Source organism: Lolium perenne, chromosome 2, assembly GCF_019359855.2.
Source record: "Lolium perenne isolate Kyuss_39 chromosome 2, Kyuss_2.0, whole genome shotgun sequence".
Lineage (NCBI taxonomy): Eukaryota > Viridiplantae > Streptophyta > Magnoliopsida > Poales > Poaceae > Lolium > Lolium perenne.
In genome coordinates this window covers 253,197,658-253,215,043 of record NC_067245.2, presented here as the reverse complement: position 1 = coordinate 253,215,043, position 17,386 = coordinate 253,197,658, and the positions used below count along the sequence as shown (strand labels likewise).

At 44.7% G+C, this 17,386-nt stretch overlaps 2 protein-coding genes across 3 annotated transcripts; one reads left to right on the top strand and one right to left on the bottom strand.

Moving 5' to 3' along the window:
- LOC127335625 (pentatricopeptide repeat-containing protein At5g15010, mitochondrial) lies at nucleotides 1–9,518 on the bottom strand. 2 transcript variants are annotated; one of them, XM_051362342.1, is made up of 2 exons: nucleotides 8,055–9,518; nucleotides 1–504 (listed from the first exon to the last, which is right to left on the bottom strand). In XM_051362342.1, the coding sequence occupies exon 1, from the start codon at nucleotides 9,465–9,467 to the stop codon at nucleotides 8,082–8,084; it is 1,386 nt and encodes a 461-aa protein (XP_051218302.1). In that variant the 5' UTR covers nucleotides 9,468–9,518; the 3' UTR covers nucleotides 1–504; nucleotides 8,055–8,081. The 2 variants fall into 2 exon arrangements, with proteins under 2 accessions (XP_051218302.1, XP_051218303.1); XM_051362343.1 differs by lacking the exon at nucleotides 1–504 and adding an exon at nucleotides 7,671–7,954.
- Nucleotides 9,519–16,089: 6,571 nt separating this feature from the next.
- Nucleotides 16,090–17,180, top strand: LOC127335624 (protein S40-6). The gene has a single exon (XM_051362341.2). It carries the CDS (start codon nucleotides 16,229–16,231, stop codon nucleotides 16,760–16,762), a length of 534 nt encoding a protein of 177 aa, XP_051218301.1. The 5' UTR covers nucleotides 16,090–16,228; the 3' UTR covers nucleotides 16,763–17,180.
- The last annotated feature ends 206 nt before the right edge of the window (nucleotides 17,181–17,386 follow it).

The window sequence follows — 17,386 nt, the reverse complement described above, 5'->3', positions numbered from 1 at the left end:
GATGACCTTTCTCTTCTCCACTATCCATAGAATGGGTGGTCTATTATTCGACCAACCCGTAGCAATCAGGCATGCAGCGTTTTTAAGCGCAGAGAAGGATCGCCTCACAAAGAAATAATGCCCTTCCAGTTCCGAAAATACTAGCAGCTTCGCGTGTGTTATATATTTGAGCTGGAAAGGGAATCTCCCTATCCCTTTCCACTCAGAATCAAACGAATAATGCAGAGATTTAAAGACCAACAGAAAAGAAAAGGCAGCAGACTGTTCCTGATTGAACTAAATGAATAGCTAAGACTAGCATTTGAAGTTCACAACCATCTCTGAAACTGTTTCTTCCCCAAGAAGGAAACACCTTCCAAAGAACCTTTTTGGTGCAAAACAACTTCGCAAAAACGTATACACTGCACCAAATACCTCCATCCACGTGCCCCTTTGAAGATGTATACCACAGCTTGCTTAAGCAGCAGAAACCCAACCCCGCAGCTCCTCTTGTCTCCCTCGTTTCTGCAGGAGAGCAAAGTAGTTTAGACAAAGAAAGATTGACAAAAAAAAATTGAGAACATCTGGCCATACGGCATTTGATTCCTGAAGAAGGTCGCCACACTGATCTGATGCTCTTATCCAAAGCCGAGGAGTTTAACCAGAGAAGAAATAATTAATGCCCTTATCCATGCCAACAAGATGATATTTACTACCAGATACAAGTGTATTTTTCATCCCTCAGCTATCACCCCAATATTTAGATTCTGTCCCTTAATTAACTGCCAATACCGGGTAACTTTGGTCCCTGACATGAGTGAACTGCATCCAAAAGCGGTTTTGCGATCACCTTCAACAGTCTTCCTAGAAACACATTAAATTGAGAGGTATTTGAACGCCCATGTAAGTTAGGTACCCCTGTGACCAGGTTATTCAATGTATGGTATGCAATCACTACTTCTGGTGCACTAATGCATATTTCTTGGTTTAGGCATCAAATCAAAAAGAAATTTTCCATAAAATTTCGAAGCGTATAACAGTTTACTCTCATCTTATCTACACATAAAATTCCATTCTCCAATTCATATGTTAAGACTAACCAAAACGAGAGTAATACGACAAATGATAGCTCAAAAGTTGCAAAGGAAAAGAAAAGAAAAGGACAAATGGTACTATTGACATGATATTTCATATTCCTTCAGCTAATATATTTATAGTTCATTAAAAACAACATTGTAGGAATATACATGCATTATTTGATTTGTAAACTAGAAATTGAGTAATTGACTGCTTGAGTGCATCACAAAAGATGATTGCCCAACATAAGTTGCCCACGTAATCAGTTAAAAAACTGAATCACGTAAATATCAAGCCCTTAACTTAATAATAGATATTCTAGAGAAGTGCTTATTTCCAGAAAAATAACTACTACCAACAAAATCAGCAAGCAGGCTGGTCTATCGTTTAGTGGGAAATCTTATTGTAATACTAACATTCTATTGCCATGCTTGTGTGATCATATGATAAATGCAATGGGTTGTCGCATCTTAGCCAGGAAGTCCGCTGACATTTCTTTACATGGAACTGTGAAAGGGAAAGGGGAGGCAAGAGAGAGGTTGGTTGAAATGAAGATGGCCAATGAAATTTAAAGATTAAAATGAAAAACGGTAGTGAAAGTACTGATAATAAGTGCGGGATCAAAGACGTTAACCATCCAGACTATGCTAGGTACAGAAAAAAACTGACACTGGTGCCCTTGGCTCAGTCAAAATTCAACATAATAAACAAAATAATACTGCAATAGAATAACTCGGAAAGGCAGCGAATGCCATTTCCGGAAAAAAAAATCACCTTCAAATAATTTGATTGGACGATGCACATTAATAGCGAGAGCAAAACCATAAACAAAAGTAACAACAACAAACAACATTTAGTGAGCAAGAATTACGAGTCGAGAGACTAGTCTAGAAGTCGCAACTTGGCTTCCGGCTCGGGTGTTCGACTCGACTAAAACCATGAGTCGATCGAGTCGAGCGACTAGTCCTAATGTGTGAGTCGATTGAGTCGAGCGACTAGTCCTAATGTGTGAGCCGATCGACTCAATTTTGCTTGATAAGTCAAACCCTAGCTATTCTCAGCCCGCCCCAGAACGCCGCGCCCCTCCATGGGACGAGGCCGCCTTCGCCCACCCTGGGACGAAGCCAACGCCTCTGCCGCCTCCACCCACCGCCGCCTCTCCACCCACAGCCGCCGTCGCCTGCGAGCTCAAGGATCGCGACGCCCCCATCCACTGCTTCCGCTACTCTGCATAATTCGCCCCTCTGCTGCTGCAGGTAAAGTCTCCAATCCAATCTCCACATCCTACCTTCTTCTTGATTTTGGGGTTGATTTCTCCCCTGCTCCCTTTCTGATTTTCGTTTTGCTTGCTTCAATTTGAAGATCCTGAGCTACCAGCTCCAATGTCGGCGCCACCAGAGATATCTCAAGTAGTGAATACAGCTGCAGCTGCAGCTCAAGCCGATGAAAATTACGATCCATCAAAGGATCCCAAGAGGAAGCCAAGCAGAAGCAAGGATCCAGGATGGAAATATGCTTTCTGGCCTGATCTTGAGAACAAGCTGCTGCTCCAATGTACTTTGTGCAATAAAAGGGTCACCTGTGGGGTCCTAAGGATGAAGAAGCACCTTGCTGGGGGTTTTACAGAGGTGGAGAAATGTCCAAAAGCAACCGCTGCAATCAATAAAGAGATGCATGACTACATGAACACTCATTCATTCAGGTTCAAACCCATCACCCTTGTTGGTGGTGAAGACGCTGGACAAGATCAAGAGGCTGAAGCAAGTTAGAGGGCATCAAACGCCACCTCCGTGAAGAGGAAGACTGCTACTGCTTTTACTGTGACGGCGCGGCCAAAAAAGCAAAGCAAGACAATTGCTGATGAGATTAGGAAGACACCAGAGGAGGTTGTTGCTGAGAGCCATAGCACAAAGGGCACTCATAGGGAAATCAAGGATTATGGCACAAAGACAAGGGGACAAAAAGATATTGTTGATGGTCATGTAGCTGACTTTCTCTATGAGAATTGCCTTCCGCTCAATGTTGTCAATTTGAGAAGTTGGGATATACTTTTGGAGTCTATAGGGCAGTACGGATCAGATTATATATCGCCATCTTACCATGATGTGATGGTACCACTTCTTGAGAAGGCAAAGCTCAAGACCGACGACTTGAAGGTGAAGCATGAAAAGGCTTAGAAGGAATATGGTTGCACTCTCATGTCTGATGGTTGGACAGATATTCAGCGGACGCCACTAGATAGTCCTGAAGGTACATTCTTTTTGGGGACAGCCAATGTTTATTCCGAGTCAGTTGATGCCAAGTTGGTTGCAAAATTATTGGGTGAACAGATTGAGGCAATTGGGCCAGAATTGGTAGTCCAAGTGGTTAGCGACAACACGGCACCAATTACAAGGCAGCTGGCAAAATACTAATGGAGAAGTACCCTGCTTTGTATTGGACACCTTGTGCTGCCCACTGTTTGGACTTTATGCTAGTGGACATCGGGAAGATAAAAGAGTTTAGTGATTGAATTGTTAAAGCAAAGAGAAGAACCAGATATTTATGCACATACCAGGATTCTTGATCAAATGAGAAGCTTGAACGGTAAGAAAGATCTTGTCAGGCCTGGAGCTACTTGTTTTGCAACATCATTCCTCACATTGGCTAGCATGTGCCAACAACGCCAACATCTCAAAGCAAGTTGAAGCCCACTGAACCAGGGAAGACAGCTGAAAACACTGCTCTCTGTGTCGTTTTAGAATTCGGTGGAGAATTGCATGAGAGCATCACAACCGATTCTGCTGGCTTTGAGGATTGTCGATGGCGATGAGATTCCAGGAATTCTAGAAATTTGGGCAGCCATAGATGTTGCGAAGAAACATATAAGTGAAGCATTGTCACACAAAGAAGCCCTACGCACTCAAGTCCTAGCAATTGTTAACAAAAGGTGGGATAACCAGATGGAGCAAAAGCTACATGGTACTACCTTGTTTTTGAACCCAAATAAGTTCTTTGCAATTAGAGAGGACAATAGAAGACTAGCTTCACGATGATGTGCTATGGAAGACGGTGGTTGATGATGAGCTACAAACTCAAATAAGCAAGTTGGCTGATGACTATGAGTTGACAGAAGGTGAATGTTTCACGAAGCCAATGGCAATGAAAGACCACGAGAAAAAGAGTCCACAATGTTAAGCTTCATGCACTAGCCAACGCAACCAAAAGTCCGAATTGATGAAAAGGGGTAGGCAATCTACTTATACACTTCAACCAAAAGTCCGAACTGATGAAAAGGGCTAGGCAATCTACTTATACACTTCAACACCCCCCTCACGTGTGAGGGATGGGAAGACAAGTCCCCTAACACATGTAGAGTCAGAGGCAGGCTCAACAGGCCTATACGTGGACTCCGAAGGGGCAACAACAATTTTAGGATAAATTGCGAAAGCCAGGTCTCGAACTCAAGACCCTGGGCTCTGATACCATGTTAAGCTCCATGCACTAGCCAACTCAACCAAAAGTCCGAACTGATGGAAAGGGCTAGCCAATCTACTTATACACTTCAACACACATAAATATAAATGTTGTTGCAGCTTGTTGTTTATCTATATTGGCTCTATGCTTCAACTTTTATGTCTTATGGTGGCTCTATGTTGCTGTAGTTCTTTGGTGGAGTGCATATGGTGGCCTTGCTTACGAGTTTCAAGCTTTTGCAAAAAGAATCATTAGTCTGTGTTGTTCCTCGTCCAGATGCGAGCACAATTGAAGTGCATTTGCTCATGTAAGTAACTAGCAATTGCATGGTTTGATAGCTAATTACAGCAGCTTCTCACAAAAAACTTTGCTTCCAGATCCATACTAAAGGAAGAAACCGTTTGGAATACTAAGAGATCGAACAAGCTATCATATGTCTCTTACAACCGGCAAATGACATATAGGTTTCAAAAGTTATGTGAGCTAGGTTCCAAAGGAAAGAGAGCGTGCACTTATCCTAGAAGAAACCCAGTGGGACAATGAATGGGTTGATGTCAACGCTAAACTGGTTCATCAAAATGAAGCTGTTGACGATCAGGACTCACTACTTTGGTCCCATGTTGATGAGGCTGCAGATGGTCTAAGTGGACGCTATCTTCCAAGGAGGGCTCGTGCTGATTTTAGTGAGCCTATTAGGGCTGCTGCCTCTCATATCTTTTACACTGACAAATCTTGTTATCGATGAAGATTTGAGAGCCTAGTTGGAAGCTGAAGATTTTAATAGTGACACGGAGGACAACGGTGAAGACAATGGTGATTCTACCCGAGTGACTGAAGACGCCGAGTTTCATTTGAATATGGATCTGGATTGATTTAGGTGAGGGAGGAGGCCTGAAACTCTTTTGCTGGACTTGCTTTATTTTCGAATTTCAGGCCACTTATGTTGGTCTCGTGCTATCTGCTGTGCACCTATGTTGAACTTATATGTTTACTGTCTTCATATATCCTTTACATGCCTCAAATATATTTTATATTGTTATATATATTAGGTATTATAGATTTATATTAACTACGCCTCTGTTGTCCCAACATAGCCGGTCCCAAGCCTGGGTAAAGGAGGAGGGTTGTGATCGAGTAGCAGAATCTTCAGTGGCAGGTGCCGCCAACCAAGTCAGAATCTTTGTCCAGATGGTACACCCCTTTTGTGTGGTGTTTGTGCTACCGCAAATCACGTTGTGACCTAGTGAGATCGACGCTTTTCTATGTTGATATGGCATCATCAGCTCTCGATATTAGTATCATAAACATACACAGATCTATGAAGAAACATCGCTCTCCGGTGGTGATGCTGAGCCTGTATTCGTGAACTTACTTGCGTTGTTCCCACAAGGGGTAGCCATGAGGATGATGCTTTGATCGTCCATTTACCGTGTCAACCCGAGGTGGATACTGAATCATTTGGTCCGTTTGGGGAGCCCCGTGTCAGGAACCATATAAAGTTGCTTTACAAAGGCCTAACGTGTGGGCTCGTGTACATGGTGTCCCTATAGACCACTTCGATGATTTTTATCGCCTTTGGAGGGTCAGCAGTTTGGTTTGTGAGCTATTGTGTTTGGATATGATCAACCTTCTTAAGCATAAAGTACCGAGCATGTACCTTGCGATTATTAGCCTAGCGAAAATACCAAAGGACATTGAGCTAACGGTGCATGGATGGGTTCAGTAGATAATTTTTGAGCTAACGGCCAAGAGGTCATGGATGAAGATGATTTAAATCTTGATCAGCTAAGGGCATAGATCATAAGGTTATGGACACAGATCATATAGATGATGGTGGAAATACGGGTCCCGTGAGCCCCCTAATTAGGGATCTGCCAGGCAAGGTGGAGATAAAGATGGAAGCCCAGGATCAGCAACCAAGGAAGTTGGGGCTGTGGGTACAGAGAAAGTTCTTAGTGCATTAATAGGGGATCGAATTTCCCTGCCAACATTAGCAAGGATTGTTGCTGTCGTGGCAGCATAAATGGCTACCGTGGCAAGCACGTCAGAAAGAGGCATTGGTATCCTGGCAGCAGGAAAGGGTTGGCATGGCAAGAAAATCTAATATTTCATACCACTAAGAGCCTTCTCAAAATCCGAAACACAACTTCCTTGGTTATTGACCTCGGGCCTCGGCAACCGTCTTTATCTGCACCTTGCCTCCTTGGGTACTTTCATTGGGCTAATTATCCCAAGGTACATGTGATGCTATATGATTACAAAGGTAGACCATAAAACGCAATGCCCAACCGACCATATGGCCGGCCCTCAAAAGAAATCAATGTCATCAAAGAGATCCTCAGGGACAAAGCTACTTGCCACGCCAATCAATGGTGGGTGCCCACTGGCCATGGGCATGTCAACCCAAGAACAACACTACTGAAAGAATTCAACAATTCTATAACTTACCGATGTTGGGCCTTTTGGATTCACATGATGACAATGACAGCAACGATCGATTCTGTAGATGAGTAGGTCTGAATTGATTGGGTCTTTAGGAGGGCATTGGGTCCTTTTATATAGTCCCGGATAGGTCGGTGGATGCATTTTATGGATGTAGGAGTACTCATGTCATATATCCTGTTTTGCTCTTCAAGTCATTCCTTTTGAACCCCGGACAACACAGGTGGGATATTAACTATCCATCGCTGGTATTGCTCTTAGAACTTTCTATCCATGTCAGATTTTTTAGCCAATAAATTAGTATATTGTGGTAAGATTACTACAGTTTGATGTATGATGACCTCACTGGTCATTTATCCTGGCTTTGTTCTTGCCTCCGCCCTAGCAGCACCTGCCTGCTCCAACACCCCAACAACCGGATGCACCGGAAACAATCAGATTTTTCTAGAATCACAATGCAGCCACTAGAGTTTGTCTTCCTTGCACACAACTTCAATCAGCAGAACCTAGAGATTCCCAATGGTTTTTTGGAAGAACATGTTTGTAGACACCTATACTTTTGGGCTTTGGCTATCAAAAGATAGAGCCAGCAATAATTTCCTCAGTCACTATTTTTTTGGTTTGGGTATATCAAAACAGTAACTCCCGCCAGGGTTAGTGGTAGAAGAAAATGGTAAGTCATCAGAAAGTACAGAGTCACTAATCCAACAGATCAGGGTGGTAATTTTCTTTCTCCATTAAATATTCTTGTTCAAACAAAGGAAGATGGCAATTGGCCAGGAGTTTGAATGATAATGCATTGAAAAGGAAAAAAAAAATGATAATATTCAGCACAAGGGTCCTTGGTATCTGCCTTGTGCATTGTGCCCAGAGGCACTTGAACATTCTCGAACAAGGAGAGTAAGATGTCCATAGCAGCAAGGAAACCACACATGGAAGCGGCATGGAAACTAGTAATCCAGGATAATACCTCCAGCCAGTTCAATAGAAACCCTGAGGCCTAATTGAGAAGTGGCATAAGGTCATGAAAATTGGCAGTTCCACACAATCAATGGCAATAGCTAAAACAGCAAGTGGCAGCCATATGAAAGAGGACATACCTGATGAATTACACCATCCATGTGTTGCTACCGCTGCTTCATCCTTCTTGCAATTTGGTCATATATGTGGAGCCTGTCAGCCTTATCAAATGTGTACTTAAACTTTTCTATGGTGGACTGAGGAAACTTAATTCCCATGTCAATCATCTCCTCGGAATATTTCTTCACATCGGCAAACCTGCTAAAGGTGAGAAGCCCAGCTATTAGCTCTTTGGCAGATTCCTCAGCTGGGGTGATTTGGTGCTCCACAATGCAGTGCCACACGTCAACTGCGGCAGATGGGTTGAACTCCTCAGAGAATAAGCGGATAGCAGCGGCGCAGTTGGACGTGGAGGGCAGCTGCTCGTTCTTGCTCATCTCTGCGAGGAAAGCTTCAGCCTCGCGAGGCTTGCGCTGGTTGATGAGCCCCTCTAGTATGGCATTATATGTAACAGAATCTGCAAAGACCCCATTTAAGGGCATTTCGTCAAGCATGTGGAAGGCGTAGTCGGTGTTACCGACGCTGCAGCAGAGGGCGATTATGGCGTTGTACATTGGGAGGTTAGGAACCAGCCCTGCATCCGAGACCATAATCTGCCAAATAGCGATAGCGTTGACGTGGTCTCCCTTGCGGATGAGGATGTCGATGGCGTTGGCGAAGAACTTGAGCCCCGGGAGGCAGCCATTGGTCCTCATCACCTGCAGGAAGCTGAAGGCCTCGTTGAGCTGGCCCCCTTGCACCAGCGTCGAAAGGAAGGCGTCGTAGGCCGGCATGTTGCTTCTGTCCCAGCCGACACGGACAATCATCTCGCCGAAGGTGCTCTTGGCGCGCTGGACGTTCCCCTCCTTCTCCCAGGCCTCGAGCAGTATCGCGAAGGTGTCGGCGTCGGGGGCGACCTTGGTCTTGTAGGTTTCGAAGGCCTCGGACGCGGGCTGCGCGCCGCCGTCCTGGCGGCACATGGCGGAGAGGAGCGAGTTGAGAGCGACGGCGTCGGGCGGCACGCCGTGGCGCTCCATGACGTCGAAGGCCAGGGCGGCCTCCTTGAAGTTGCGGCGCGCGCAGTAGGAGGCGAACATGGAGGCGAAGGTGGCGACGGAGAGGAGGCCGCCGCCCTCCTGGCTCATGGAGAGGACGGCGTCCCACATGGGGTCGAACATGGCGGCCTTACCGAGGATGTCCACGAGGAGGTTCCAGGCGTAGGCGGTGAGCTGCACGGACCGCTTCGCCCACCGGAAGAAGCGGACGGCCGATTTGGGCCGGGTGTAGCAGATGGGGGACTTGAGCACCTGCTCCGCGGCCTCCGCCGTCGGGCCGACGCCGCAGGAGGTCAGCGCCGCCTCCACATCGGCCGGCGGGACGCGGCCGAGGATGTCGAGGAAGGCCTCCGCGCGCGGGGACCCTTCCCCCTCCGCGCTCTTCTCCGTCGGGCTCATCGGCGACGGCTTCGATCTGCAGTATCCCTCTACTTGCGATTTTGGGTTTTCTCTATCTGAACTATGAAGAACAAGGTTTTTTGGGAGTGAACGTCTCGTTTATAAACAGCGTGTCGGGCTGAATTCTGCCCTGTTTGCGGGGAAGTTGTTTATTGATTTGGGCCAACAAACCCACGGCCTTCAACCGGCAACCGAGCCCAGTAGAGCATTAGTCGATCCAAGCTGCTGCATTCTCAAAAAATGTAGACGTCCATATTCCAATTCTCAAAAAAAAGTCCATTCTTCAAAACAAACAAAAAATGTATACAAGATGTCCGTTCTCCAAAAAAAAAATGCGGCACATGTTTGTTCTAGCCGTACAAAGAAAAGCAGATGAATATCCCCAAACAAATGCAGCAAATGCTCGGGTGTGGTGTGCCTAGGGGTGAAAACGGAGCGGATATGATGAAACTGCCACATTTGCTTTTATTTCTTTATGGAAGCGAAAACAATAGAGAAACCATGGAAACAAACACAGAAACATATACTATCGGAAACACATACAAAGCGAATACGACATGACTACGGAGTTGAAAGCACACGTTTGTCAGAACGAAGAAACCCCTTGGATCGTGCAAAAGAACGCATGAAAACAATCAAAATTGTGTTAGTTTCTAAGATGAAATTAAATATGGTGATATATACTGATTATGTAATGAGATTGTAAGTTTTCAGACATTAACTAGGGAATAGAGGAAGGCGCGTGTCATTGAATCCTCCCTGAAGGGATTATGTGGTCACCACCCACTAGTTTTGAATGGGATACTTTGGGCATTTTTTGTTTGACCTTGGCTACGGTGGGCTTACACCAACCTGAACAATTTAATAACATTGCAAACTTCTATAGGGCAGAGAAGGGGGAGGGGCATAGGACCTCAGGGTGGGTATCATAGCCATTACACTAGTTATTAAGAATGGAGGAGGAGGAGGATGCGGGTAGTACAACGGTGAGCCCAAAGCCTAATATCATCAATGCACGTGTGGGAAACCAAGGCAATGTCTTCCAATCAACGCCATTGAAAGTCTGGATGTTCCTTCTCTTTCAGATGTTTCAAAGAATGGTAGTGTTGTTGGTGGTCTATTTGTAGCTTCAGTAGTGTGAGATCCATAGGTTCTTGAAGCAACAGAAGTCTCTGGCATCGAAGTTGTGGTGAAAGAAGCTCCAAACTTCCTGTGCCTGGGGGCACAAAAGGAGAAGGTGATCTGTATCCTCGTCGTGGGGGCAGGAGGGGCAAGTAGCATAGGAGGTAGGCTGATGTTGAAACCACCTTTCGTTGGTGCGGATGCGCTTCTTTATGGCCAACCAGCAGAAGATCTTGCACTTGAGGGGGCGGCGCTTCTCCAAACCTTGCATGTTGCCTCATCAATTTGCAGATGTCTAAAATAATAGGAGTATAAACTTTTGTTCGAGAGTCTTTTGTTAGCTAGTGAGGCAGCCAACACGGAGATCCGGGGCATCATGGCGCAGGACCACCCAACTCAACTCGTCGGCGAGGGCACGAAGGTCGGCCTCGGCGGCCTATGAGAGGCGCAGTCCGAGGGTGATGCAGAAGTTAGAGCTGAGAGTTGTGGCCACATTGATATTATTGCTTGTAGGGTGGGAGAAGAGGTTAGGAAAGCGTTGGTGAAGTGGGATAGCTCCAAGCTAGAGATCAAGGCAGTGGAAGCCCCGTCGCCAATTGTGACTTTGGAAATGGATCTAGAGGGTCTAGGCCAGACACAATGTCCCTCCAGACAGGGGTGTCGAGGTAGTGGCTATCTCCCAAGTCTCTTGACCGACCCGAGCCATACATACGAGGAAACAAGTCCGAGGGGGCGAAGTGTCAGAGTGAAGCTTGTCGATGAATTTTGGCAGAAGAGCGGATTTTAGGACTGGATAGAGAGTACACCGAGCCCCCAAACTTCCTTGGGATGCAAATGTCCTCCCAAGCCACCTTGCACTACCCCACATTGCATATCTCCTCCCCGGTCGAGAGGAAAGACTGAACTTTTGGAATTTTGACTCATCTTAGATTGGGCTAGCTACAAGAACCCTAAGATAGAAATATCGATTCTGATTTTGTACCGCTAAAAAAGGCTTTATGTTTCCTTTTTATTTTCCGCTAAAAAGTTCCGTTTCCGGTTCTTCTCTGGAAAACTCTATTTTCGCTTTTGTATTTCCATTGTGTTTTCTTTTTTTTGCGAAAAAGTTGGTATGTTTCCACTTTATTTGTAATCCCTGCGTGTGCATGCCTTTGAGTTTAGTTGCTGCAGGCACTGCGAGTTGCCCATCATTATCTGAGGTAGAAGTGCACAAGAGCATGTCGAGCAGTCCAGCACGCATACGGTACGTATCGGGCATTGACTTGGGCGACCATCTTTTTATCCAGAACAACTGAACTGACCCAGCGCCACAAGCAAAAAGGTAGCTAGGCCACAACCTGCCTGCATGCGCCATATCGCCACCACGGCATCCATCGCCGGCGCACGAAACAAACGAGACGGTCGTAGGCTCGTAGCAGCCGAGTAGGATAGGACAGCGATCGCAAACCCAGACGCGTACGGGTCATACATATGCGACTACAGACTATGGGGATTGTCTTGATGATGTCGGCACACAAATCATCGATTTTACGCCACTTACAGTGAAGTACGCGATCCGTAATGAAGGGTTAAACGCCCACTTAACCTCACTCAGAATATGAAAGCCGATGATTTTTGTGGTTTCATCAAGACAATCCCAGACTATGGTGGTTGGCCGGGCCGGTGGTCGATCCCGACTGACGTTAATTACGAGCAGCTGCTATCTACTCCGGCGATCTTTCCTTCTTTCTCGATGCATGGCGTGAATCGCAATTGACATTTCATCAGCCGATGAATCATAACTTGTTTTTAACGATTATACTGCATGAGTGCGTAATGCTGGATTGCTGGCGTGGTTGGTCAGGCTGGGGAAAGAGATGACTGATGAGATGAGGCATACCGCATACGTACGGTTTGGCTCTCCGTGGGCAGAGAGTTGTTTTAGTGGAACAGCGCGACGTTATTACTAATTCGGAATAGAATTGTTTACAGGAATATTCAGGTCACTAGGTGGTGACAATAACCAAACATGCCTACCAACAGTTAAGTAGACAACCGATCTTGAAAGCCTTTGTGCCTCAGTGTTTGCCTCGCGCCGTTCATGGACAAAAGTTGCCACCGTAAAGTTCTCCCTCTTCTTCGAAATCTCCTTGATAATCATGCAATTCTGGCCACCTGCTGCTCCTAAGCTGATATCATTGACATTTGACAACGTTCAAGCAATCAGATGCCACCATTATATTCCCCACCTGTAGGTCTTGTGCCAAACAAATTGCTTCCGCACATTGCGTGGGCAGAGAGTTGAGCGGGGATGTTTGGAGCGGGTACAGATGTGGCCTGCCTTGCGTGCGTACAAGCATGAGCCCACGTGGACCAGGCCGTTGGGTGCACTGCACCGCACCAGCTAGTGTACGGCCCGCTTGTTCCTGTCTAGCCAACTCTCTATTTTGTGAAAGATAGTACAAGTACAAATGCTTGCAAATACGTAAATACATTTATCTCTATGAATATTTTCAAGATATCGAGTCCAAAAAATAGATCCGGCTGGTCGTGAGTTTGACGAAGTCACCGTGCCGATATCTACTAGAGTGCTGAAAAATGTATTTGCCTTTAAATTACGCCAAAGTGTTAAACCCGAGTTCCGTCTGACAACTCGATGGCACCCTTACAGGTTTCAAAGATATCCGATTAAATGATTTTCATCTTAAAACTATAAAAATAGAAAAGAAAAAATCTTTGCTTTTAACAATAAGTGGCGTATATGAGGAACAAGTCTTGAAAAATTCCCTTCACTTTCATCTGGATTATACTTTGCATACATCGAACCTGTACCATACAAAATATTTTTTCAAAATCTTGATAAATGCAAGATTTGGCATTAGTCCTCCTGGAATAGAGGTATCTTGAGAAAATTTATAGGCAATTATGTTGGTCATAATTTATGAATTAAAAGATTTTTCAAGTCATCATGTTTTGTATGCACCACATGTGCTACTGGGAAATGAATTTTCTTGAAAGAATTCAAATTTAAGAATGAGTCACTTATTTTCTTTTGAAAGAATTCAAAGAGATATATGTGGTCTAATACAACACCATTTAGGTACTTCATGGTGCTAATTGATCCATCTACTAGCTGGTCACATGTGTGTTTATTATCTAAACATAACCATGTCTTGCAAAATTAATCGCTCACATTAGCAAATTAAGAGCAAACCATTCTAAACACATGATTAAAACAATAAGAATGGATAATGTGGTTGAATTTAGTTCACGTGCATTTGATGATTATTATATGGCTTTTGACATTCATATAGAACATTATGTGTCTTACTCTAGTCATAATGGAAAGTATCATAAACTAGTATCGTGCATATGATACAAGTTTATGATACCGCCCTATAATGCATAACATCATGATGTAGTACCATATTTCCATCATATTTAATCTCAATGCGATGGAGTGGTCATCCAGGCCACCATCTTCCTTTCTTGGCGGGAAGGCATACAATAGGTAAGGTTGTGTTTGATGTCTAAGAGGTGTTTTATGGATTACTATAAAATATACCACTCTATCGTGTTGAGTATCCTTGTAATCTGGTGTGATTTGTCGCATCCAAAATTGTTTAAAAATTACGTAAATAGCAATCTCAAAATTGATGCTACATGGATCTACTATATCATGCAAAAATTTAAGGAAAACCTTTTTATAGTGGTAGAAATAAACTAATATATTGTTAATATTTCTAGCAAATGGACCGAATTACGTGCCAAACTGGATATGCTAGTATTCATGACTAGATTTTCAAATAAAATTATAGGTGTTTCATAATAGGATTCTCTTTTTTGTCTGTCATGGTTGATCTTGGTTGTATCTATAATTTTTTTTAGAAAAAACTCGCATAATTTCTAGTGTGAAATGTCTACATTCAAAGTACAGGGAGTTCTCTCAAAGCGTTGGAGTCTGTGATATGTCCTTGTAGACCTGGCTAGATCCAGCAATCCATGTCGTTGTCGTATGACCAACTATGTCTTTTTCTTTCCTGATTTTGTCAGTTTATAAGAAATATCACCAAAGCCCTATTAATGCAATTCCATAAAAATGATTTTACCTCAAGTGCGAGAATTAATAAAAGCATATACACCCACAATTAAGAAAACTAAAAATAAGAAACTTACAAAGTTGACAAAATATCCAGACAATAAATTTAGGTATGAATAAAAACTACACATTGCAAAGTCATGTAATATGAGCAACTATGTACTTATTTTTCTTATTTTGTCAATTCATAGGAAATATCAGAAACACCCTTATTTGTGCCAATGAAATTCCAAATAATGATTTTACCGCTGTGCATGAATTAATAAAATCATATACATTGACAAAGAAGAAAACCAAAAAAGGAAATTACAAAGTTAAGAAATATCCAGACTATAAATTTGGAGAAATGCATACAAAGTCCACATTGCAAAGCTATGTCGTTTTCGTATGAGCAACTATGTCCTTTTCCCCTTATTTTATCAATTCATAAGAAATATCAGAAACGCCCTTATTTGTGCTAAAGAGCTATTAATGCAATTCCAAAAAATGATTTTATCATTGTGCTAGAATTAATAAAAGCATATACATTCACAAATAAGAAAACCAAAAAATGGAATTACAAAGTTGACAAATATCTTGATTATAAATTTAGAGAAATGAATAAAAAGTATACGTTGCAAAGCCATGTCATTGCCATATGAGGAACTATGTATTTTTCCGTATTTTGTCAATTCACTAGAAATGTCAGAAACACCCTTTTTTGTCCTAAAGAGTTATTAATTCAACTAAATAAAGTGATTTTGCTGTCGTGTGAGAATTAAAGCATACACATTCAGAAAGGAGAAAAGTAAAAAAAAGAACTTACATAGTTGAGAAATAATAAAAAGTTCACATTGCGAAGCCATGTCGGTGTCGTATGAGCAACTATGTTTTTTTCCTTATTTTGTCAATTCACAAGAAGTATAATAAATGCCCTTATTTGTCCAAAAGAGTTACTAATGCAATTGGTGATTGTACTGTGGTGCAAGAATTAATAAAAACATACACATCCTCAGAGAAGTAAACTAAAAAAAAAGGATCTTTCAAACATTTTATGCTCCTAAAGAGTTAATGATGCAATTAGAAAATATTTAATGGTGTGCGAAATTAATAAAAGAAAGTACACTAAGAAGAAAACTAAAAGACAGACCTTACAATGTTGAGAAACATACGAACTACTCCTATAAATTTAGAGAAATGACAGTATCAAAATGTCCACATTTCAAAGCCATGTGTTTGACAAAAACAAAAATCATGTCGGACAAGTCACAAGTGTATGCGCATGGCGTAGCCACGCAAGTATGTCCCGCGCGAAAGCCACGCGAGGCTAGAACCGTCATTCCGGGGACAGTCTTATCTACTTCCGGCTTCTCTCTCACTGCTACCCGGACCCACCCACTAGACGGCTCCAGCTCCTATAAAATCCAAACCTGGACACCAACCTCACACAAACTCCAAAGCCATTGCTCTCCTCAGTTCTTACCTCACAACTCGCACTCTCCTCTCCGGCAAGGCAAGCCAAGGATCGGTGGTTGAGGCGTCGCGGTAAGGCGAAGCACGAAGGAGATCGAGCGTACGTGCCATGGCCGGGAGCGCGAGGTCGGCGGCCACGAAGCACGCGTACCGGATGTTCGCGCCGTCCCGGAGCGCGGCGGCGCGCGGCAGCCCCGGCGGCGCCGCGGACGAGTTCGACGAGTGCGACGTCTGGGGCTCCTTCGGCGCCGCCGGCGTGGCGGACTCCGGCCCCGCAGAACACGCCTGGACCCGCCCGATCCCGTCGTCCGCCCGCGCCGGCGGCGGCCGGAAGATGCCGCTGGACCGTGCCGCCGTCGCCGCGCCGGGGTCCGTGCCCGGGTCGGTGCCGATGAGCATACCGGACTGGCAGAAGATCCTCGGGGTCGAGTACAGGGACCACCACGCCGGCGCGTGGGAGCTGGACGGCAACGACGACGACGCTGCCGGCCACCACGGCGGCATGGTGCCGCCGCACGAGCTGGCGTGGCGCAGCCGCGCGGCGTCGCTGTCGGTGCACGAGGGGATCGGCAGGACGCTCAAGGGGCGCGACCTCAGCCGCGTCCGCGACGCCGTCTGGAAGAGGACCGGCTTCGAGGACTGACCCAACGGTGGTGGCGGCGTGGCGCACGGCATGGCTCGATCGGCGCCGGCTAGCTGGTATGTAGCCGGCCGGTAGCCAGGCTTTGGAAGGAGAGCGTTACTGGTTGCCTCGCTTGTTTCCATGCATCCACCAAACCTCCTTTTTGCCACTCATAACATATAACCGATTGGCGGTAGCGAGGACATGCACGCGATCCATGGCGTGACAAAATTTTATGGACACCCGAAGAAAAGGTCGAATAGGTCCATCAGCTGCTAAGGTGATCGCGTGTACTTATTTCGCACCCTTCTTTTGGGGTATGGGTAGTATGAGCTTCTTTATTTTTGCAGTAGATGTGTGCTACTGTTCTTTTTTTGGGTCCTAGCTTCTGGATGCGAAGTTGCAGAACGGAGAAGAAATGAAATATGCTTAGTCTCTACCACGTCCCAGTCTCATGGTACAGGAGCATAAATGGCAGCGAATTTTTCGTTTTTGGCTACCTTGTGATGTGACAAGCTAATTAAGTAAAAATTTCGACGTAAAGATATACTACTGGAAAGATATATACACACTAAACTACAGAGTGGCCCTACTGAAGAGCGATCATACAGTGACAGATTAGCAATTACAAATTGCGGGGTCCCG